Source organism: Pan paniscus, chromosome 7 (assembly GCF_029289425.2).
Source record: "Pan paniscus chromosome 7, NHGRI_mPanPan1-v2.0_pri, whole genome shotgun sequence".
Taxonomy (NCBI): Eukaryota; Metazoa; Chordata; class Mammalia; order Primates; family Hominidae; genus Pan; species Pan paniscus.
Window position 1 is genome coordinate 114,338,663 of NC_073256.2, and position 25,332 is coordinate 114,363,994.

The 25,332-nt window shown below is 38.8% G+C and overlaps 2 protein-coding genes across 13 annotated transcripts in view; one reads left to right on the forward strand and one right to left on the reverse strand.

The window, feature by feature from the left end:
• CPQ (carboxypeptidase Q) overlaps positions 1–25,332 on the forward strand; it is a 625,632-nt gene that overhangs the window by 367,473 nt on the left and 232,827 nt on the right. For all 10 annotated transcript variants that reach the window (XR_004673002.3, XM_003821683.5, XM_034966385.3 and 7 more), the window contains exon 6: positions 21,021–21,112. Coding sequence is in view for 9 of the 10 variants with exons in the window: in XM_003821683.5 (XP_003821731.2) it covers positions 21,021–21,112 (92 nt within the window). In the remaining variant the exon portion in view is untranslated. The remainder of the gene's footprint in view (positions 1–21,020; positions 21,113–25,332) is intronic.
• TSPYL5 (TSPY like 5) overlaps positions 1–25,332 on the reverse strand; it is a 347,974-nt gene that overhangs the window by 58,101 nt on the left and 264,541 nt on the right. The gene's annotated exons all lie outside the window — the stretch shown is intronic.

Consider the following 25,332-nt stretch of genomic DNA (forward strand, 5'->3'; position numbering starts at 1 on the left):
CACTGAGGGAATCCACGTGTACAATGGAGGCTTAAGCTGTGAGCTTTGCTATCAGGAGAACCTGGCTTTAAGTCCTGTTTCTGCCCATTATTATATATGTGACCATAAGTGAGTTGCTTAACCTCTCTAAGCCTCAGCTTCCTGATCCATACAATAGGAAAAGTACTAGTACCTGCATCCTGTGTTACTGTGAGGTTCAAAAAGTAAAGGAACTAATGCACATAAAGTGTTTAGCATACTGCCTGGCACAGGATAGGGACTCCATAAATGCCAGCTTTCTTTATACAAAGAAAAACGTCTTTGCCCTTTAGTTAAAGTTCTCCTGTCCATGTCAAGGTCAGCATGACACCACGGAAGTCTGTCTAGCTTGTATTTGTGTCTGCTGCTCACATAATCGTTTCTTCACTTGCTGACCTGGTTGGCTGAAGTTTTGGCCATGGGCCACCCTGTCTGTGCCCCCTGGCTTTGGATCCCATCTCGTCCTATCCACAATGTCAGGAGCAAAGCCACTTCTTTACATACGTGGCAGAATCCAGCCAGACACTCTGCATCAGCAATGTCTCCACAGCCAGTTGCTTGGTCTTCAGCCTGTCAGGCGCTGAGCACTCGTTCTCCATCTGAACCAGCTCTGTGCTGGCCTCTAGCAATTATAATGCACCTGCTGATGCCTCAGAGAGCCAGGCCAGACTGACACTTTCCTCTCGGTATTCTTTAAATTCTATGCTTGACCAGTTCCAGCATTCTTTCTTCTTGGTCCCAGACACTTTCCACCTCATCTCCTACATGTCACATCTGATTTGTCCTTATTGTAGAAGGTAGGTGTAAGGCCTAAAGAGTGAGTGTGGTTTGTGGTCAGCTGCTCCAAATGGGGCAGCATTGGCAGGAGGTGCAGGAACTGATAGAATAAGATTTCTATATCTTTTCTTGAGTTTGTGACAGTGCTGTTTATGGTCACCAGTTTTTATTTGAGAAATTATCCATTTATGCATAAAAATGTTTTTTATTCTATATATCCTTTAAAAAGACATACAGGTTGCCCTCTGGAAATGAGTCTTAAGCATGTCTATAGTATAGCTATATCATCCACATCTTGAGTCATTTTGCTCAGTGGATTTTCTTAATTCTCAATTAATTTGTATTCAGTCAGACAGTCTAGTGAGGGAGTAACGAGTGGTAAGTTAGAAGGTGACAATTTTATCCGAGGTCTGTGCATAGGGTACAGTGGAAGAATGGAGATGGTGATGCCTCATGGCCTCAGCTTACAGTGTGATTTGTACATTTTCTGTGATTTCTATAAGTAACAGGCTGACAGTGTTGGATTTGCTGTGTTGTGCTTTGTATCTACCTTTGTACTGCCTCTTTTTATCCCTCCCACGCTGACTTTATCTCATTCCTTGTTTTCCTTGAGAAGATTGCACTGGAAAACTTGAAGAGGGGTTAGAAGGTGGGGCCATAGTAGATACCAGTAGGAAGACTTCAGAACAGACCCTGTCCCCTGCTGTGATGATGCCTTGTGACTTAACACTGATGACCTTACATGGAGGATTTAGTGAAAGTTATATTAGAAAGCAATTCAGTTACTTCCAGATTGTTATTGAAGTCCAGCTTCTGTGGTCTACCTATGCCATTAGTATTTGTCCTAGGTTATTTTTGCTTTCGTACGTCAGAGAATGGTCTCAATGTAAGGGGGTCTGAGTCAGGGTGGTCTAGTTGAAAAGGTATGGGCATTGGAGTAAAAAAATAAAAAATCTGGATTCATATCCAGCCTCTAGCACTGAATAGCTCTGTGACATTGTGCAAATTGCTTACATTCTTTTAACTTTTGTTTCCTTATCTGTAACTTGGGGATCCAGATATAATAATACTGTCAGGTATTATAGAATTATTGTGAAAATTAAATGAGATAATGTCTGGAAAGAACTTAGCACAGCGTCTGGCATAGTGTTAAGTACCCAGTAAATCCTGATTCTTTCTCTCCCCCAGCCTCACTGCCTCACCAGCTGCCCAGCTGTCTCTAAACACAGCATCAGTGGAACTGTAAATACTTTCACAGTTATGTAATCGCTCTCCACAAATTCACTCTTTGATCACCTTTCTGCCCTCCCTCCAGATCTATTCCTAAACTCAATTTTGACTCTCCCTCTGGTATAATCTCCTTCTCTCTGCAGAGAACAGTAAGACCTTAATGTTTAAAAAATCATTTCTTCTTAAAACTTAAAGGCCCTAAAACATCATTTTGAGTTTTTGTCTCCAGCAGGGTTTATTTCTGACAACAAAATTAATATATTTATATTTAATATTTGGAGCTTTTGTTTTACAATCATCTTGACAGTAATATTTTTCTGATATTTGAAAAGCCCCGTGATTTTTCTGTGCAGAGAATGCATTTTGTTAATTTGTCTAAGTGGCTGCTAGGCTTTTAAGGTTTTAGGTTCATTTTTTATTTTTCTGGAGCTCAGTCCCCTAAAATGCAAATGAGTCTTGAGCAGCTCTTCCAGAAGATAAATTATTCTTCTTTTCTGTCTCCTACTGTTCAAAGTTAGTGATAATTTTTAGACCCAGCAGTTGAAGATTTTGACATTCCTGTTGATATAAATCTGGACATTCCAATGTTGTTCAACTTCTGACTGTCTTAGGGACTGATTGCTTATCTCTATCAGCCAAGAAAATGCCCTTTGCATTGGTCTCATCTCTCACCCACACCAACCAAACACATATATGCAATCTAATGTCTATAGGTCACATTCTTGCCACTTTATCTCTTTAAAATTGGATAGTTTTAGATGGAATTTGCAGGTGCTAATATGGACCACTGGGTAACAGGGATAGATACAGTAGCATTGTTAGATTATATTCTCTAAGTTGAGATTTTTCACCTAAAAAGAGACAGAAGAAGATAGAGGTTGCACAGTACTGGTCAGATCTTCCCATGCAGTTTATCTTTTGGAAGGGCAACAGTATAAAGCAGTTAAGAGCATTAATTGGGCATTAGGCAGTCCTAGGTTTGAATCCTGGCTCTGACACTTATTGGCTGTATAATACTGGTCAAGTGACTTAATTTCTCTACCTCTCAGTTTTATTATTTGTGAAACAGGATGACAATATTACTTGCTTTGCAGAATTAAGTGAGGTAATATTTTGAAAATTATATGAGCTATTGTCTAAAAACATTTAGCACAGTGACTGGCACAGTATAGAGTGCCCAGTCAATCTTGGTCCCTTCTCCCCAATTTTGCCCTGAATGTTGGCCAGCTTTGCTGCAGATGCTTTCTCCACTATGCCATTACTCTCATCCAATCCTTTCCTTTATTAGCTTTCTTCCCTAGCCCTCACTTCTTCTCTTGGACCCAGTGTGCGCTCTCTCTCTCTCCAGAAAAATAATAATTTTAAAAAAATCAGTTCTTCACATGAATGCAAAACGCCTACTACAATGATGTGGGTGATGGTGATGATGATAAGAATAATGTGGGAACTTTTTACCTTTTTGTCCTCTGGATTGTAAGTTTCATGAATTCAAAGATAATGATTTCTTCAGCACCAAATGCCTTGGTTCCTGGACCAGGAGTAGTTGGTGAATGGATGAATCTGATATTCAGAGTTGCAATGATTGTGGCATTTAATCTTTTTTATTTCTGCACAGTTAGTCCAAATGAGTATTTATTGATTTGTATATTTACTACTTCTATTGCAAAATTTTAGTTTCTTCTTTTATGAAATAGAGTTCTTAAATGCATGCTTGTGCATCCAAGAAGGACAGTGATGATGTGTTTCAATGTATTAAATGTTGAAATTTAAATGTTGGGGCATGTTCTTGAAATGGTGACTACATAGGGGAAAAAAATCTAATAGATTGGTTTTAAGGTTTGAGGACGGGGGTCCTGGGAAAGTGCTGAGAATGGAGGCATAGCATTCCTTCCCACACTCAGCACATAACTCTGCATGGATTTGGTTTCATTTCAAAAACGGAGTGTTCACAGACTGAATACACCTCTGTACACTTGGCCCTAGGAGGGCAGCAGATAAACTTGGGGAGTCTTTTTTAGACAATATTCCCCTGAGGTTTTAAGTGAATTTTTACAAGCTCCTAGAAATACTTTTAAGAATCTATATAAAATTTCTCCCTTGCCTTAACAGCTTTTACTTAGAAGATATATCAAAATGACCCCAAAAAGCTAAAGCTCCATAAGGTCAGCTAATCCATTACCTTAGCAATGTAAGGTGCATAAAATGTGAAGCACTGAAATTTCATGTAAACACTTCACAGGTTGCTCTAAATTTTCTTTTATCTCAAGGATGCAAATGTGTCTTGTGCTTCCCATAATTGAAGAATGAAAATGTTTGAGATAAATAGCCCTTCCCCTGAGAGGCAAATACTTTCCTTGAAGAAATGCCAGTCCTATGTCCCTGTGGGTAGGGTTCAGTATTTGTAGAGTCGCCAATTATAATGGCCCAGATCTAATAGGAACTCAAGGATTCCAGCCTATTTCCACCTACCCCACCTGCCCAAGACCAGCCTTATTTCCAGGCTTTACTCTCCCTTAGGCATATGTGGTGGCAGGCACCTGTAACCCCAGCTACTCAAGAGGCTGAGGCAGGAGAATCGCTTGAACCTGGGGGGCAGAGGTTGCAGAAAGCCGAGACCATGCCACAGCACTCCAGGCTGGGCAACAGAGCAAGACTCCATCTCAAAAAACAAGTAATAACAATAATAATAATAATAATATTAATGATTTAATGTTCAAAAATATCCTATGTCCAAAAGTTCTTTTTATAAATCTGATCCATATCGCTATTGTTGCAGCTTAAAATTCTGTTACACGTGGTAATACATACATTAACAAATACGTATAGGGCTCTTTGATTTACCAGGGGCTGTGTGTGAAAACTACATTAATCATAATTAACTGCCAAATGGTTAGAACATAAAATAACAGCTTTGAAGTCCAGAGAAAGGAGAGAGTGGAGCAGGAGGAATTGGAGCTGGATCTTGTAAGATAGTTGAGATATGCATAAGTTGAGAGAAAAAGAAAGGACAAACCAGATGGCATAAATGGTGTGAGGAAAATCACAGAAATGGAAAGAAAGTGAGGAGGCCAATTTACATGGAAATGAGGCTTTTGGAAAAGGGAGTAGTTGGAGGTAACTCTGGGAGGCAGATCAGAATCTATCTACATAGGGCCTTGAATGCTATACTAAAGAGGATGGTCTATCCCATAGACCAGTGGCGTCCAAAGTTAGGAAGTGTGTAGGAAAATATATTTGTATATAGAAAAAGATGTATTCTTTATATAGAAAAAGAAATATATTTTACTAATAATTTCTTATATTGACAATGTTGTATATGTGTCATTTATATGTAAATATGCTATGTGGTGATCCACACTCAAAATTGTTTTATTGATAGAGATACATGTTCAAAAGAGGTTGGAGGCAGATGACTGCTATAGATGATAAGGGATGATTAAAGGTTTTCATGCAGCCAGTGACATGTTCAAAGCAGTATTCTAAGAAGATGAATCTGGCAGCAGTTATACCGAGAGGATTGGTGGAAGCAGTTAGTTGGCGATTGCAACAATTCAAAGGGCTTAAATTATGATAGCCACAGTAGGAATGTAAAGGAGGGGGAGAGTTCCAGGGATGTTCGGATAATCTTATTATTTGCATGGTGAGATTTTCCTTTAGCAAGAGTATTCAGCAATCTCTTTGGGGGCTGAGAATAGAGCAGTGCTCAAGAAGGTGAGTTTTTGTTTGAAACTGATTTCAAAAGTGGGTTAGTGGTCAGGCGCAGTGGCTCACACCTGTAATCCCAGCACTTTGGGAGGCCGAGGCGGGCAGATCACTTGAGGTCAGGAGTTCAAGACAAGCCTGGCCAACATGACAAAGCCCCATCTCTACTAAAAATATAAAACTAGCTGGGCATGGTGACAAATGCCTGTAATCTCTGGAGGCAGAGTCATGAGAATCACTTGAACCCAGGAGTCGGAGGTTGCAGTGAGCTGAGATTGCACCACTGTACACCAACCTGGGTGACAGAGGGAGACTCCATCTCAAAAAAAAAAAAAAAAAGGATTAGTACTACCCCAAATGTACTATGGTCTGAAAACCTAAACTTAAATGTGACCAATAATTAAAAATTACATTAATTACTGGTCAAAAACAATAAAGGATTAATCCTTTAATTGAGTGTAGATAACTTCATAACTAATTTTATACACAAGGAAAATCTTTGAAAATGTAGATAACATCTTCTCCACCATAGTCATAAAAAGGAGCATGTTAACAGAAGTAGCTTAATAATGGTTCCTGCATTATATTAAAAAAAACTTATGCTTCATATTTGCTGTTTGGTATTGAAAAGGGATCCCAGAAATTTTCTCATCTCAGTTGCTTGTTGGAGATGCATTACTTTTTTATAATACATGATTCAAGTACAAACAGTTGTTTTTCCTCACACAGCTTGATCTTCACAAAAAATAAAATTTAAAAAACCATTTTGGTAAATGTAAATTTGTAAAAGGAGGTTTTGGTACTTGTACTTGATTTACCATCATTTTCTTTAAAATTGTACTGTTGTTTAACTTCTCACCAGTTGATGTTTTTGTAAGGTAGAACTCTTAACAAAAGTGTGATTCAGAGTTCAAATCTATTATTAGCCAGGCTTCTCAATTTCTCCTTGCACATAAAAACACGGTAAATAATGATAGAGAAAAAGAAATGGCATGTTTGAAAATGCCAACTAGATCAGGCTTGTGATTCCTACATGACACTAGCATTATCTTAGACATGTGTTGATAAAAGAGCCCTACTATCAGGCAATTTAAATTAAAAAAAAAAAACAAATTCACATAACTCTTGCCAGGCATCGGATATAAACTTAACAATTATCTCAATCAAGGTAAAATAGACTATAGATTGTGTGTGCATATGTGTGAAAATGAACAGAATATAGTGTAGAAAAATAGATACAATATGACACATAAAAAAGAAGATAAGATTTTAAAGTTCTACATTAAGCAAAAGTAACTTTTCTCAGGCATTGCTGGTAGAAATATAAATTGGTAACCTTTCTTTAGGGCATTGGTGGCATGTGTCAAGAGCCTTAAGAATGTTTATACTGTTTAAACTCAGTTCTATATTTCTATTTTTAAGAACTTGTCCCAAGAATAAAATCCTTAAATGCCCAATAATAAGGGAATAGCTAAGATAAGTGAAGAACCATTTTTGAACATTATTGATTATAATAAGGACCATATGTGCCCTGACTTTAAGTGGAAAGGGCAGTAGAAAACTACTATTGTTTACATACATTTATAATTTTTGTACGTACATATTTGTAAACATACATTTGTTTACAAAAAATGTAAAGAAGTATAACAATATTCTTACAAGTTGTTTTGGTTTCTAATTTTTTGTTTCTCTCAATTTTAAATTTTAAAAAAGATATGTTGCTATATATTGTATTTATATTCAGAAAAATTATCAAAATAATTTTAAAAATAAAATAAAGAGAGCTCCCAGAGTTTAAAATGTAAATACCTATCATTTAATTCAGTTAGCTGATGGAAAATTTTGGTGACCATTACATATTTATTTAATGACTTAGTCAACAAGAGCTGTTGATGTATTAAATTTTGAGTAGACCCAGCTGTGCTACAAAAGTAGGTAATGTAATGGCAACTAAAGCAAATGTCAAAGGTGAAGCACATTTAATTATCTTGGCTACTGGGGTGTTTTAACCTGTGTTACTTGTGCTTTGGTCTCACAAAAATGGCATCTTTTACCAACTTTCTAAACTGAGTAGGCAATGCATGCTTTAGATTAAATGAAAAGGTGGTCCCTTTTATTTATATTTATACAAATATATTCATTCAGTCAATCAAATAAACAAACATTTATTCAGCAATTGTTAAATGTCAGGTATTGGGCCAGATTATGAAAAAGGGAAATGAGTATCAGAAAATTAATGGTCTAATGGGAAGATCAACATTTAAGGGTGGCTGAAAATGAAAATAGAGTTATGCATGCAGTTCTAGAGGAACATTGAGAAAGGGGCAGCCAACTCTGCCTTTGAGTTAGGGGAGCCTTCCCAGAGAAAGTATTATAGAGATAGGCTTTGTTCAATGAATAGGAGTTTCCTAGATGGAAAAGGTGAAGAGGTATTCTAGATAGGAAGAAGAGCATATACAAAATGTCAAAACTCTGAGATAACATGGCCTGTTCAGGGACTGGTAGGAAATATGGTATAGCTAGAGCTTAGGATGAGAAGCAGAAGCAGATCATGATGGCAGACCAGAAGCAAGACTAGATTGCAGCTGTCACTCGGATGGACAGAACAGTGTGTGGAGACTTGCATTGTGAGCTTTTACTCAAGAATGACTGCAGGAATACATTAGGAAAGCCAAGAGAACCCACAGACCCTCTGAAGGAAGCAGATTACTCCTGCAGGACCTGGGAGACACCCCAAATACTGTAAGACACCCCAAAAAACTGTAGAAGTGGGAAAAGGAGATCATCTGCCCCTGAACATATATCCCCACTGGAGAGGGAACCTGAAGTTCTAGGGTACGGGAGAAGATTCCGACCTTACATGCAGCTGAGTCAATGTAGAGGGCCGAGCAAAATATGGGGTTAGAGGAAGCAGCAGAAAAGTCCCTGTGGGCTCGCTGGCTCCCCTAGCAAGCCACTTCTGCCTCACCTCACAGGGGTCCTTGAGGAGGGGTACTAGAGGCACTGGGAAAAGGCCACAGGGAGAAGGAAACCTCCAGCTGCACTTTGTAACAATTTGAGCTGATCAAAAAGTCTCCTGGCCAGAACTGGGGGGAGGGCATGTATGCAGACTCCACAGGCAAGGGAAGAAGGAAAGCCCTACTTACTTTTGCAGCTGGGAGGCAAGTAGCCTGGGGCAAGTTCTCAGCCCTGCTCACCCACCGCCTGGAAACAGACTTGGTGCTGTTGGGAGGGGCACAGTGAGAGTGAGATCAGCCCTTTGGGTTGCCTGGGAGCTGGATGAGGCCTGTGACTGCCGGCTTTCCCCTACTTCCCTGACAACCTGCATTACACAGCAGAGAGAGCCATAATCCTTCTAGGAACATAACTCCATTGACCTAGAAACTTCAACCCCATCCTCCACAGCAGCCATAGCAAGACCTGCCCAAGAAGAGTCTGACATGCCTAGCCCTGCCCCCACCTGGTGGTCCTTCCCTACATACCCTGGTGGCTGAAGACAAAGGGCATATACTCTTGGCAGTTCTAGGGACCCACCCACCACCTGTTCCTCCCCATATTACCACAGATGATGCTGTCTTGAATGTGCCACCTCCCAGCAGGAGGATAACCAGCACAAAAATAGTGCACTAATCAATCAAAGCTAAGGTATCCTCACAGAGTCCATTTCACCTCCTTGCCGCCTCCACCAGAGCAGATGCTAATATCCATGGCTGAGAGACCCATAGACAGTTCATCACAGGACTCTGTGCAGATGACCCCAGTACCAGCCCAGAACCTGGTAGACTTGCTGGGAGGCTAGATCCAGAAGAGAGATGACAATCACTACAGCTCAGCTCTTAGGAAGCCACATCCCTAGGAAAAGGGGGAGAGTACTACATCAAGGAAACACCCTGTGAGACAAAAGGAACTGAACACCAGCGTTGAGCCTTAGACCTTCCCTCTGACAGAGCTGACCCAAATGAGAAGGAACCAGAAAACCAACTCTGATAATATGACAAAACAGCGTTCTTTAACACCCCCCCAAAAAATCACACTAGCTCACCAACAATGGATCCAAACCAAGAAGAAATCCCTGATCTACCTGAAAAAGAATTCAGAAGGTTGGTTGTTAAGCTAATCAGGGAGGTACCAGAGAGAAACAAAGCCCAGTGTAAGGAAATCCAAAAAAATGACACAAGAAGTGAAGGGAGAAATATTCAGTGAAATAGATAGCATAAATAAAAAACAATCAAAACTTCAGGAAACAATGGACACACTTATAGAATGCAAAATGCTCTGGAAAATCTCAGCAATAGAATTGAACAAGCAAAAGAAAGAACTTCAGAGCTTGAAGACAAAGTTTTCGAATTAAGCAAAGACAAAGAAAAAAGAATAAGAAAATATAAACAAAGCCTCCAAGAGTCTGGGATTATGTTAAACTACAAAACCTAAGAATAATTGGCATTGCTGAGGAAGAAGAGAAATCTAAAAGTTTGGAAAATATATTTAGAGGAATAATTGAGGAAAACTTCCCCAGCCTTGGTAAAGAACTAGTCATCCAAATACAAGAAACTCAAAGAACACTGGGAAATTCATCACAAAAAGATCACCACCTAGGCACATTGTCCTCAGGTTATCTAAAGTTAAGATGAAGGAAAGAATCTTAACAGCTGTGAGGCAAAAACACCAGGTAAACTATAAGGGAAAACCTATCAGATTAACAGCAGATTTCTGAGCAGAAACCCTGCAAGCTAGAAGGGATTGGGGCCCTATCTTCAGCCCCCTCAAAACATGTTATCAGCCAAGAATTTTGTACCCGGCGAAATTAAGCTTCATAAATGAAGGAAAGATACAGCCTTTTTCAGACAAACAAATGCTGAGAGAATTTGCCACTACCAAGCCACCACTACAAGAACCGCTAAAAGGAGCTCTAAATCTTGAAACAAATCCTGGAAACACATCAAAACAGAACCTCTTTAAAGCATAAATCACACAGGACCTATAAAACAAAAATACAATTTAAAAACAAAAAGCAAAAAACCAAAGTATACAGGCAACAAATAGCATGATGAATGGAATGGTACCTCACACCTCAATACTAATGATGAATGTAAATGGCCTAAATGCTCCACTTAAAAGATACAGAATTGCAGAATGGATAAGAATTCACCAACCATCTGCTGCCTTCAGAGACACACCTAACACTTAAGTGCTCACATAAACTTAAGGTAAATGGATAGAAAAAGAGATTCCATGCAAATGGACACGAAAGTGAGCAGGAGTAGCTATTCTTTTATCAGACAAAACAAACTTTAAGGCTCTAGCAGTTAAAAAAGACAGAGGGTCATTATATAATGATAAAAGGCCTTGTCCAACAGGAAAATATCACAATTCTAAATATATATGCACCTAACACTGGAGCTCCCAAATTTATAAAACAATTAGTAATTGACCTGAGAAGTAAGATAGACAGCACCACAGTAATAGTGGGGGACTTCAGTACTCTACTGACAGCACTAGACAGTTCATCAACACAGAAAGTCAACAAAGAAACAATGGATTTAAACTACACCCTGGAATAAATAGACTTAACAGATATTTAGAGAACATTCTACCCAAGAACTGCAGAATATACATTCTATTCATCAGCACATGGAACTTTCTCCAAGATAGACCATATGATAGGCCACAAAACGAGTCTTGATAAATTCAAGAAAATTGAAATTATATCAAGTACTCTCTCAGACCACAGTGGAATAAAACTGGAAATCAACTCCAAAAGGAACCTTCAAAACCAGGCAAATACATGGAAATTAAATAAACTGCTCCTGAATGATCATTGGGTCAAAATTGAAATCAAGATGAAAATTTAAAAATTCTTTGAACTGAGTGACAATAGTGACATAACCTATCAAAACCTCTGGGATACAACAAACGCGGTGCTAAGAGGAAAGTTCATAGCATTAAATGCCTACATGAAAAAGTCTGAAAGAGCACAAATTGAGATTCTAAGGTCACATCTCAAGGAACTAGAGAAACAAAAACAAACCAAACCCAAACCCAGCAGAAGAAAGGAAATAACTAAGATCAGAGCATAACTAAATGAAATTGAAACAAGAAAATACAAAAGATAAATGAAACAAAAAGCTGGTTTTTTGGAAAGATAGATAAAATTGATAGACCATTAGCAAGATTAAACAAGGAAAGAAGAGAGAAAAGCAACATAAGCTCAATTAGAAATGAAAGGGACATATTACAACTGATACCACAGAAATACAAAAGGTCATTCAAGGGTACTATGAACACCTTTATGTGCATAAACTAGAAAACCTACAGGAGATGGATACATTCCTGAAAAGATACAACCTTCCTAGCTTAGATCGGAAAGAATTAGATATTCTGAACAGACCAAAAACAAGCCGCAAGATTGAAATGATAATTAAAAAATTACCAACAAAAAAAGCCCAAGACCAGATGGATTCACCCAGAATTCTACCAGACATTCAAAGAAGAATTGGTACCAATTCTATTGACACTATTCCACAAGATAGAGAAAGAGGGAACAGTCCCTAAATCATTCTATAAAGCCAGTACCACCCTAATACCAAAACCAGGAAAGGACATAACCAAAAAAGAAAACTAAAGACCAATATCCCTGGTGAATATAGATGCTAAAATCCTTAATAAAATACTAGCTAACCAAATCCAACAATGTATCAAAAAGATAATCCACCATGATCAAGTGGGTTTCATACCAGGGACGCAGGAATGGTTTAACATACACAAGTCAATAAATGTGATACACCACATAAGCAGAATCAAAAACAAAAATTACATGATCATCTCAATAGATGCAGAAAAAGCATTCCACAAAATCTAGCTTCCCTTTATGATTAAAACTCTCAGCAAAATCGGCATATAAGGGACATACCTCAATGTAATGAAAGCCATCTATGACAAACCCACAGCCAACATAATACTGAATGGGGAAAAGTTGAAAGCATTCCCTCTGGGAACTGGGACAAGACAAGGATGCCCACTCTCACCACTCCTCTTCAACATAGAACTGGAAGTCCTAGCCAGAGCAGTCAGACAAGAGAAAGAAATAAAGGGCATCCAAATTGGGACTCTCGCTGTCTGCTGATGATATGATTGTTTGCCTAGAAAACCCTAAAGACTCCTCCAGAAAGCTCCTAGAACTGATACAAGAATTCAGAAAAGTTTCCGGATACAAAATTAACGTACAGAAATCAGTAGGTCTTCTATATACCAATAGCGACCAAACTGAGAATCAAATCAAGAACTCAACCCCTTTTAAAATAGCTGCAAAAAGATAATATAATAAAATACTTAGGAATATACCTAACCAAGGTGTGAAAGACCTGTACAAGGATACAAAACACTGCTGAAAGAAATCATAGACAACGCAAACAAATGGAAACACATCCCATGCTTGTGAATAGGTAGAATCAATATTGTGAAAATGACCATACTACCAAAAGCAATCTAAAAATTCAGTGCAATTCCTATCAAAATACCACCATCATTCTTCACAGAATTTAAAAGCAAACAAACAAACAAACAAACAAAACCAGTCCTAAAATACATACAGAACCAAAAAAAGAGCCCACATAGCTGAAGCGAGACTAAGCAAGAAGAATAAATCTGGAGGTGTCACATTACCTGATTACAAACCATATTATAAGGCCATAGTCACCAAAACAGCATGGTACTGACATGAAATTAGGCACATAGACCAATGGAACAGAATAGAGAACCCAGAAATAAACCCAAATACTTACAGCCAACTGATCTTCAACAAAGCAAACAAAAACGTAAAGTTGGGAAAGGACACCCTATTCAACAAATGGTGCTGGGATAATTGGCAAGCCACATGTAGGAGAATGAAACTGGATCCTCATCTCTCACCTTATACAAAAATCAACTCAAGATGGATCAAGGATTTAAATCTAAGACCTGAAACTATAAAAATTCCAGAAGATAACATTGGAAAAACCCTTCTAGACATTGGCTTAGGCAAGGATTTCATGATCAACAACCCAAAAGTAAATGCAATAAAAACAAAGATAAATACTGGGATTTAATTAAACTTAAGAGATTTTGCATGGCAAAAGGAATAGTCAGCAGAGTTAACAGACAGCCCAGAGTGGGAGAACATCTTCACAATCTATACATCTGACAAAGGACTAATATCCAGAATCTACAGTGAACTCAAACAAATCAGCAAGAAAATAAACAATCCCATCAAAAAATGGGCTAAAGACATGAATAGACAATTCTCAAAAGAAGATATACAAATGGCCAACAAACATATGAAAAAATGCTCAACATCACTAATGATCAGGGAAATGCAAATCAAAACCACAATGCGATACTACCTTACTCCTGCAAGAATGACCATAATCAAAAAATCAAAAAATAATTGATGTTGGCAGGGATGCAGTGAATAGGGAACACTTCTGCACTGCTGGTGGGAATGTAAACTAGTACAACCACTATGGAAAACAGTGGGGAGATTCCTTAAAGAACTAAAAGTAGAACTACCATTTGATCCAGCAATCCCACTACTGGCTATCTACCCAGTGGAAAAGAAGTCATTAAATGAAAAAGATACTTGCACACGAGTTTATAGCAGCACAATTTGCAATTCCAAAAACGTATATATATACTACATATATACTGTATACAGACAGTATATATACTGTATACAGTATATATAGTGTATACATACAGTATATATACTGTATACAGTATAGTGTATACATACAGTATATATAGTATACTACTATATATAGTAGTATATATACTACAGTATATATATACAGTATATATATATACAGTATATATATACAGTATATATATAGTAGTATACTATATATAGTAGTATACTATATATACTGTATATATATACTGTATATATACAGTATATATACAGTATATATAGAAACTAGTGTATATATACACTATATATACACTATGTATATACTATATATATATACACTATATATATATACTATATATGTTACTCAACCATAAAAACCAATGAATTAATGGCATTCGCAGTGACCTGGATGAGACTGGAGACTATTATTCTAAGTGAAATAATTCAGGAATGGAAAAACAAACATTGTATGTTCTCACTCATATGTGGGAGCCAAGCTATGAGGATGCAAAGGCATAAGAAAGACACAATGGACTTTGGGGACTCAGAGGGAAAGTGTGGGAAGGAGTTGAGGGATAAAAGACCACAAATTGGGTGCAGTGTATACTGCTCAGGTGATGGGTGCACCAAAATCTCACAAATCACCACCAAAGAACTTACTCATGTAACCAAACACCACCTGTACCCCAATAACCTATGGAAATAAAAAAATAAAAAATATAATAAGCAGAAGCAGAGGATGAGAGTGGAAAACTGGGCTAGGCCAGAAATGGCCTTTATGCACTTGGAGTCATAATGTTTCTGCTTCACCAATGATTAATAGTGATTTTCCTGGCTAATAGAATCTTAATCATTATAATGAGGTAGGACTGTTGCCTTTGAATTATGGAAATTATAGCTGTTAAGACCTGGTCCACAAACACAGGTTATACATATTATCACATCTCTTTAATCTTCTTTACAGTTAATCACCTAAGTCTCCACGGGGCTTATTAGCAGGAAGTCTATTATCTCCTCTTGAGATCCCTCCCACTGCCCCTGAATTGTCCATGAATCCTGACTTTACTCAGGCCAAATGGGTCAGTCCTCCTGCAGAAGCCCATAGCTGGATCTGTCTGTGACTGCTGCCCTCTCTGGTGTCTGCTGTATGGCACCATTTGCACATCCGTGTCACAGGGTACCCATTTTGGGTGACAAGGTTACAACTCTCTTTGTTTACATTTCCATCCTCAGCCATTGTTCCCTAAATCATAACCACTGTGCCAAGCTGGCTGGTCTGGAGGCGCTTCTGGAGTTGGCCTCATGCTAGTCTGAAATTAGTCCTTCTCCTAGAATCTGAGGCCGTTTTGTTGAGCCCAGATCAACAGCCCAGATTCTGCCCTTCTTTAGGATCACTTTATTTCTATGGCTTCCAGGACCTTCCCTGCTCCAGGACCTTAGTCAGTGTCATCCTGACCCAATAGATCTCTCATCCCCGGCCTCCAGTTCGAGGAAACGGGGATGAAGACACTAGGGCTTCCCTCCAGAAGGCCCTGGGCTCCTTTTTCCACACAGATTCTCCTCCTGCCAAGTGTGCAGATTGTTTCTCGGGGTGACTCAAAAGGTACCAGTTTGCAAGATGGAGTTTAAAAAACAGTTTGTTGCCCTGCCCTAATGCTCCCCCAAAATGCCTAATTGCTTTATATTTACATAAGTAAGAAAGACACCAAGGGATTCTTCCGAAAACAAAGATCTTCTTCAAAGTGATCTTCTGTTCTGCCTTTAAAGAGAAGTAGTTGCAGTTTACTTCACTAAAATAATTAATTTTTGTCTAACCATGCCCCTATTTTATCAGTGATAATGTGCTCATAAATTATATGACAGATTATGTAATTTGCCCAAAGCAGAAAGAGGTCTCAGACCCCAAACCCATGCATTTAACCACTCTGCTTTACTACCTCTTGTCATTCAATTCACACGCTACCATGTCATTATTTACTTTTATGTCTCAGATACTGTACTCTTATTAGTTAAGTTTATTGCAGGAATATAAATCTCTTTAAGTGTAGGCACTCTCTTCTGGGCTGTTGCTGAAATAGAGTGGGACAACAGGTGTATTTGTGAACTAGTAGAAAATGAGTATATTTACTGCAGAAGGAAGTTGTGTTTTCTCTGCAAAGTTAGATCACAGAAGGGAGAATGATACTTATCTATAGTTCTGGAGGGTTGAAACCGAATAGTAAATGGGTGTTAGGATCAATACATATTGTTAAGAAACAGTGTTCTATAAATTTCATGATTTATGAAAGCTGTCTACAAAGCTGGATTAATCTTTTTCTGCTGAGAGCCAAGTTTACTTTGCTCTGCCCCTCTCTTTGTGCAAGTGTAAGACAGTCAACTGACCTTTCAGATTATCAGCTTAACGATAGTTCTGTCTCAGAATTCTTTAAATTTAAGAATAATGAAAAAAAAGTCCAAAGAGATCTTTTTCATCATTTCTCTTCTCCCTATTATTATTACTCTCCTCAATGAAATGAAAATGAAATGCCTGTGTATCCTATTTCATAAACCAAAACCAAGTTCTGACACATTATTGGAAGTTTATGTTGCTTTAGAGGAAAACCATGTTGGCTATAAACTGTTGCATTATCTGGAAATCATACTGTAGATTCCAGGAGGTCAAGGCATCTCTGGCAACTTCTATATATTTATAGGAGAACCGATTGCCTCTCCTCTAACAAAACCTCAATGAGACCTGACTCCTAGCCAGCTAAGACTCGGCATGGTCCTCCCTGCGTCTTCCAATTCTAGGACTTTCCCTCATGTGCTTGCCTTGGACTGGAGCTGCATGCTACCAAGCCAGCGCCAGACTGGGGACCAGGCTTACAGCAGAGCTTCCACTTACCCCAAATCTGCCACAGAATTAATTCCCTACATTTGACCTCATATTACTTTGTTTTGTTACTATCATTGTTACTGCTTTATTATTGTTGTTGTCGTTGCTTTCCTGTATATATTTAAGACTTGTGGCTTTTAAAACTAGTTTGGATTTAAGATACACAATAAGTTATATCATTTGAAAATGATAAATATAGATGTCCTTATATCAATTGTCTTCAGATTTCGGATATATTTAGCCTTTTGACTTTATCCAAAAACTAAACATTCTGATTGGCCCTCATTTTAAAAGGGAAGAACCTGTTTCTATTTATTTAGATTTGTATATGCTCTATATTGGGATGAGGGAGCTTTTTGTACTGAAAGAAGTTATGTATTTTCCTACAGGTTAGATAAAATCTGTGTTTTCCCTTGGCTGGGTTTATGCATGCTGTATAAACAAAGGTGTTCTGGGGCGCCTAAGGAAGCGGTCTGAGGACCATGTGTCTCACCTAGTTCTCCCACATGCTCTCCCTGGTGACTGTTGGCACTAACCAGAAAGGTCTAGAGTGATGGAGAGAGAAGCTAATAAACAATTCTTGAAAACCTACTATGTGCCAGGGACTATGCTTGATATACATTTGCTTTGTTTTATTTAACTTTCATAACAATCCCAGCAGGCAATTACCATTTTCCTTATTATATAGATGAAGAGATTAGGTATTATAATTAATCTAATCTCACAGAGCCAGAAGTGGCAGAGCCAGGAGTAAAACACAGCTCATTCAGACTCCACAGCCAATGCCTTTCTGTACCCTACACCGTCCATCATGGATTTAGGTAGCCTGGGGACCTGAACTCCCCACTAGGTTTAAGGTCTAATTCTTGAATGAAACCTCACGCATTTCTCTTAGGTTCAGGGACAATCAGATTGTCAGAGTAGAAAGAGACTTTGGATTCAACATTTGCTAACCCACTGGCTTCCTAACTTCTTCCTAAGGCCTTCACTCTGTGAAGTAGGTGCTAGGGTTCCCTGCTAATGAGTGCTAAGCTTCTCAAGGGCTTGAGCAGGCTTGTTAGTCTTTTTAGGGCCAGCTGTGCACCAACTATGCTGTTGTTGTGTTGAGGCCTTAGCATTCCTCACTTCAAATCAATTACTTCTTTATTACCTTAATACATCACTGGCCATGTGGCTGATTTGGAATGTAAAGGAGACTAACCCTGTAGGATAATAACTTTCACTTGGCACACAAAATCTATACGGATATTCAGAGCATTTGCTTTTAAAAAATGAATATTCTGTAGCCTGTGCTGCCTGTTTATTCTTATTTAGAGAATTGTGTCATTTTAATAATTTGGTAATATTTTACTGGTAGGTGCAGAGATATGTAAAAAAAAGTGTATTTTTTTCTTGTGGATTTAAAAAATGTTTAGAATTTTTATTTGCAGCCTATAAACAATAATAGTACTTTATCCTTTCTTATTTTTGCCTATATTACAAGCAAGTAATTTCATTTAAATTGACTTTAAGCACATTCCTTTGAAAGAAACCAAAGATTGTTATCTTTGGCAATCCTGATTAGATTTCTTCCTCAGACAACAGTTTATTAAGTTTGTGCTATGAATGTGGGCAGGTGGTTTGACTCAGTGGAGCAAGCCGTGGGCACTCTAGAATTCTTGTTCTCCAAGTACTCAAAAGCCTTTGGAAGAATTTCCTCTCTGAGCATTTAGATGTTCCTTCTACTCTGTGAGGTGAAAGTGTGTTATGTGGTTTTATTTTTCACTTATTGAATGCCAATTACATGCCAGCCCCAGGGTTGTCTTACATGTGTTATCACATCTCATTTAATTTGAAAAAGGATTATGGCATAGGCACATAATATTATCTTCATCTTTCAGATAAAGAGGCATAAGTTCAGGTAAATACATTTCCCAGTAGTTACACAGCTAGTGCCTAATGATAGCAGGATTCACCAGATCTGTCTGCCTTTTTCAAATATAACACCTTGCCTGGGAATGAGCTAGCAGAAGACTTTTAGAAGATGAGACTGGAGAAGTGGCTTCAAATTTCATTCTAATCAAGACACTAAGCTTTGCATTTATTTATTCCTTCATTACCATTTATTGGGCACCTAATGTGTGTCAAACAATCTAGGAATTGGCGACATTACAATGAATAAAAAGCATAGATCCCTGTCTTCCAGAAGTTTACTTCTGGTTATTGGAGGTTTTGAGCCGAGAAATGACATCATCTGGCTTAGCTTTTACAAAGACCCTCCTGGCTACAGTGTGAAGCATCAGCTGAAGAGAGGTGAGGGCTTCAGCAGCAAGCCCAGTTAGGAGGCCACTGCAGCAATCCAGACAACTGTGGGGCTTGGACCACAGTAGTGGCCAAGATGAGAATTAGGATTCTATATGGACTTAGATGGAAACACCAATGGGATTGCTGAGGAACTGAATGTAGAAATTGCTTGTCCATGTTTTAACTGCAACTATGGTCAGCCTGCATCCTAAACCTATGCTTTTTAAGTTATGTTAACATGCTGAAGTATAAAGTGACTTCACAGCTATATTCAATTTCATGAAAAACTGTAGCTCCTCCTTTTCAGCTCCTTAGGCTTAGGAAAGGAGAGTGCCTCTTGGAGCCTGGAAGAGGCAGGAGAGAGCTCTGTGTCCCAGAAACATTTGTCATCCAGGCTGCAGTTAGCCAGCTGGCTCATTCAAAAGCCACACACCTGGGTGGCAGCACATATGTGGTTATACTTGAGATATGTGGTGTGTCCATCTCAGAGCCACTCAAAGTCCATTTTAACCCTTCCCTGTGGCTCCCCATGAGGAGGTGGGAAAACGAATCCTCTTAATAAGATTTAAGCACAGCTTCACATTTTTCTGCCTTTGTTATTTCTCAGAAATGCCATTATCAGTCTGAATCAGAACAGACATAATTCTTGGTCACAAAGTAGCACTTTTAGCATACTCTCACCATTTTTTTAACTTCAGAAACAGCTTCCTTGTAGGTAACTTTCACTGAGCTGACATTGTCAGCCAAAAATGGTTCTGGAGCCACTTCATCTGCCATAAAATTTAATAAGTCCAGGATACAAATTTGTGTATCACAAGTCAATAAAATTGCCACCAAGCTGTTTGTGTAGTAATAAGGTCAATAAATATCATCCTCATTCAATTAATTTTCATTGACCTTAGGGAAATGACCTTCTATTTCCAAGTAGGAGAAGAAATTGGCCATGGAGAAGCATAACTGTTGCATCTGCTTTTCAGTTATTACATTACTGAAGCTAGCATGGGCATCTAGCTATGCTTGTATATTCAGACTAAAAAGTAATCTACACGGCTTATCCTGAAGTAGACCCAAATGATTTAATTTCAATTAAGATCATTGAAAGACCCCACAATCTGCTTGGGGTCATCCTAACTGCATCTTCCAGATATGATCTAATATCTCACTGATCTTGGCCATCCATTGGGTTCTGCTGGGCAGGATATCAAGTTAAGGATGTGATGAAAGGCTCTCACTTTCTGGCCTGCAAACTGCATTTGTCACAACCCCTTTCTCCATTAACCTGGCCTGGAGATCAGCCCTGAAGTTGCTCCTTTGCTGTGCTGGCCATACCCTGAAGGAGACAACCACACCAGTGAGAGTTGAGTGCCTCTGATTTCCTCCTTCCTCCACAAGGCAGATGAGGGACCCTGCCATTTTTTTTATAAAATTCAAAATCAACTAAAGTATCACTTTTTTATTTTATTATTTTCCCAGGGCTGCGTCCAAAGAGGACTCTGCGGCTGGTGCTCTGGACTGCAGAAGAACAAGGTGGAGTTGGTGCCTTCCAGTATTATCAGTTACACAAGGTAAAAACCCAGCCCTGGATTGCTAAGCATTTGTACATGTAATATACAAAAATCCCTCTCATTGTCCATTTAAGACTTCAATAATAGTTTCTGGTCAACTGGCCCTAGGAAACACCCTTGTATGAGCCTTCTCCCTCCAGCCCTGTGAATGAGAATGCACTGGTAAACCAATGATGCTGTGGTGGAGAGCTGAGGGCTTTTCTTCTTCTACACCACAGTCTGAGGCCAAAGAAAAATTCCAATTGCCATGCTGCCATTTTTTTCAAGTCTCCCTAGTTCTGCTGTATTCATGTATGTCAGAGAAATAGTTATAGGCAAACACTCCCTCTCCCCACCGAGCCTATCCCCATACCTCAATGCCCGCCATATTCCCAGAAGCCTTGGCATTTGAGAGCCAGGTTCCGAGTCATTGAGTCTGCCAAGAGCATTGCCATGATGGTGGTGGAAATGGCAGCAGCCACAGGCCTCTGTCCCGGGAATGTGGAGGACAGCTTGGTTTGACACCAGCTGTCATTACACAAGTGTGAAGCTTGAAGCAGGAAGGTTATTGTGGATGGTCGTGATTAGAAATACAAGACCACATGGAAGAGAGGGGATAGGGAGATTAATATCAAGAGAAAATTTTGAGACAGCAAAATATACAAGCTGAGAAATACTCTAGATCAAGTCAAATGTTAGTTCAAAGAGGAACTCCAAAATCAACGCGCATATGCTGGCAAGCAGTGATGGTTGCCCAGAGAGGAGCATTTGGTCTGTTGCTGCTGTTGGATGGTTTCCCCTGAATGTCCAGATGAGAAGAAGCAGATCTTGCAAGCTTAAATTATCCAAATCAGAGAAGGGTTTCTTTTGTGAATTGTGTGTATGTTATTTTTGACCTTTTTTTTTTTTTTTTCAAAGTCAGTCTCTATTACCCTATTTCAGTCAGTTAGAGTATAATGAGTTCAAAGTCATGAATTTGGTCACTGAATACAATTATTTACTGTACAAAGGACAACTTATGACCTATGCCCTACTCTTTCACCACTTTAGTTCGTTTGGCCTCAGGTGATCCTGGGGATAACATAATTCAAGACAAGTGTCCTTTGGTTGGTAGGTCAGTAACATCATTTTCTATGTGTTGTGGTAGACCACAGCATCATATAAGGGTTGTTCTAGATTCAGCAACATTCAATTAATATTTTCTGAACATGTACTATGTTCCATACACCATGTTATGCATTAATGTTAGCATGAAAAAGATCTACCCTGACCTTACAAAGCCTACATTCTAAAGGACACTGACGATTAACTTGAATTATAAGGTGTTAAGTCTTTGTGGGAAAGAAATTACATCTAAGCTGAGACCTGAAGACTGAGTGGAAGTAAGCTAAGGAAAATGGAGAGGGAGGGAGGAGGTGGGTACTGCACCTTGGCAGAGGGACCTGTGTGTGCAAAGGCAGGAGATGAGACAGAGGAAAGCACACCAGAGAAATGGAAAGGAATTCAGAGTGGCTGCTGCATAGAATGCAAGATGCACAGTGGTAGGAGGGTGGAACAGAGAGGTAAACAAGAGCCTGAACAAGAAGAACATATGAATCATATTTAGACGTGCAGACTTTATCCTCGAGGCAAGAGAGTAACTTATTTTTAAGAAGTAGCTCTAAAATTCTATACATATTGGACTTTATTTAAAAAAAAGAATAGTTAAAAGAACTATTCTTTTTTTTTTTTTTTTGAGATGGAGTCTCGCTTTGTTCCCCAGGCTGGAGTGGAGTGGTGCCATCTTGGCTCACTGCAACCTCCGCCTCCCGGGTTCAAGTGATTCTCCTGCCTCAGCCTCCCAAGTAGCTGGGACTCCAGGCGTATGCCACCACGCCCAGCTAATTTTTTGTACTTTTAGTGGAGATGGGGTTTCACCATGTTAGCCAGGACGGTCTCGATCTCCTGACCTTGTGATCTGCCCGCCTCAGCCTCCCAAAGTGCTGGGATTACAGGTGTGAGCCACCGTGCCCTCTTTTATTCTCAGTAATACACTCTACTCCAAGAAAAATATTGGATTTAAATTGCAATTGATCTGGCTAAAAATTTTATCATCACTGAAATTCCTAGAATGTGAAAAAAGAAGGTTTATTTTTCTGTAATGTGAGTTTCACTGTAGCTTATCAAAGCACATGGATGAAATCGGAAATGCCTAAAATTCTGAGGTTGGCAGAAATACACACACTCAAAGGACATGCAATCACATAAACAGAACTAGTTTATCTTGACAGCATCCAGGCTGCCTCCATACAAATGTAGCTTCATGTTGGTGGCTAGTCTGCATTGCATTTTCAGAGATAGAAAGAAGAAATTCCAGAAAGGGAAAACATTAGCATTTTGTTTTACAGTAACTCTTTACCTCACCTTTAAAAAGACACTGTGCATGCTTTACATGATACAGCCAATTTCAAAGGACTTATTCTGGATTCTTATGATTAGCATATTGATATTGACATTACTAAGACTATAATCATTTCAAAAGTGGCTGAGTTTAACTTAAAAGTTAATATAATAAGCAAGTCACAAACCACAAGGGTAAATTAGATTGTCTTTAGACTTCTCTGTGGCATTACTGAATGCCAGCAGACAGTCCAACAATATCCAGTTCACTCCAGTCACAACAGAGAGATCATCTGTTCCAAATAAGGTTATGCTAACTGCTGAAACAAATAATAGGTCAAATTTCAGTGACCTAACATAACCCAGAAATATATTCCTTGCTCACTTAACATCCAATCTACAGTAGGGCTCTGCTTTATACAGGTATTCAGTGATCCAAGCTGACATACCCTTTAACAACATGGCTTTAATATGCCTTTGAGTATTGACATCCAGCTGGCAGGCAGGGGGATAGTAGGAGGTTTTTATGGGACAGTTCTAGAAGTGGCTGACATCATTTCTACTCACACTCCATTGGCAAGAACTAGTCATGTAGTCCAACTACGTGAGAGGCTAGGGCATACAGGCACTGGCTGAGCAGCCACTTCCCAACAACAGCTCTATACTGTAGGCTGGGAGCATTCTATAGCTATATTCTCTGTCTTTGGCAGAAAGCTGACCCACTCTAGGGTCTTCCTTTAACTTCGTTCTGGCTTTCTAAACACTTTAGCTGCACAAGAGGCCAACTGCCCTGAGGTCTTTACCTCCCATGGTGCTCAAAGTTGAGATCAGCTCTGTGAGCTGCCTAAAAGTACTCATCTTCACCACTACCAGGATGCCTTTGTCTAGCAACACACAAAAAGAAAAGAAAAGGAGTCACAGTCTTTGACCAGAAGGACCTTACATTTTACTTCAAAAATAACTTTAAATGCACACATAAGAAAGTTAGTATAACGAACCATATATAATGAAGTTTTAAATAATGTACTAAAAGTATTTTATTTTTATGGATGATGCTATCATTGACAAAGTGCCAAATGGTGTAAAGGCTGAACAGAGTAAATGGAAAGGATTTAGAAAAGGGAGAAATCACTATGGCATGTCAGTCGTGAGGAAGGAGGCAACACCTAATCCTTGCAGAGCAAGTGGATTTCAGCCAGTGATCAAGAGGGGAGAGAAGGGACAGCTGCTCCCCTTTAGATGGATGATAATGGAGTCTCGAGGTCTGCCTTTGGCATTGGTGTGGGTGATACCAAATAAGAACAGAACTTTTATGGCGGGGGTGGGGAGATCTATTTTAGTGATTGTAGAAATAAAAGGTGTGAACTTTTTAAATGACTCTGCTAACATTTTTATGATACAGTTATGGTTACTAGTGATCTATGTCAGGAATCAGAAAATTATAGCTGATGGACCAAATCCAGCCTGCCACTTGTTTATGTACAGACTTCAAGCTAAGAAGTGTTTTCATATGTTTAGCTGATTATGCTACAGAGATTGTATGTGGCCCACAAAACTTAAAATATTAACTATCTGGGTCTTTACAGAAAAAGCTTACCTACTTCTGGTCTATAATGATAAAAGTCATAAAATATCATCACATTATTTGTATACAATGATCTCTTTCTCGTTTGTATGACCTAAAATATAATTTTGTAAATTTTGTTTGGAGTCTAATATTAGCCAATGTAAGTATATTGTAGGAAGATATTATTGTAATGAAAAAGCTTGCATGCACAATCTTTTTTTTTTGCATTCTTATCTGGCAGTCTTTAATAATAAAGTTGGCTAAACCTACATGGCACTAGCTAGGGAGAAAAACA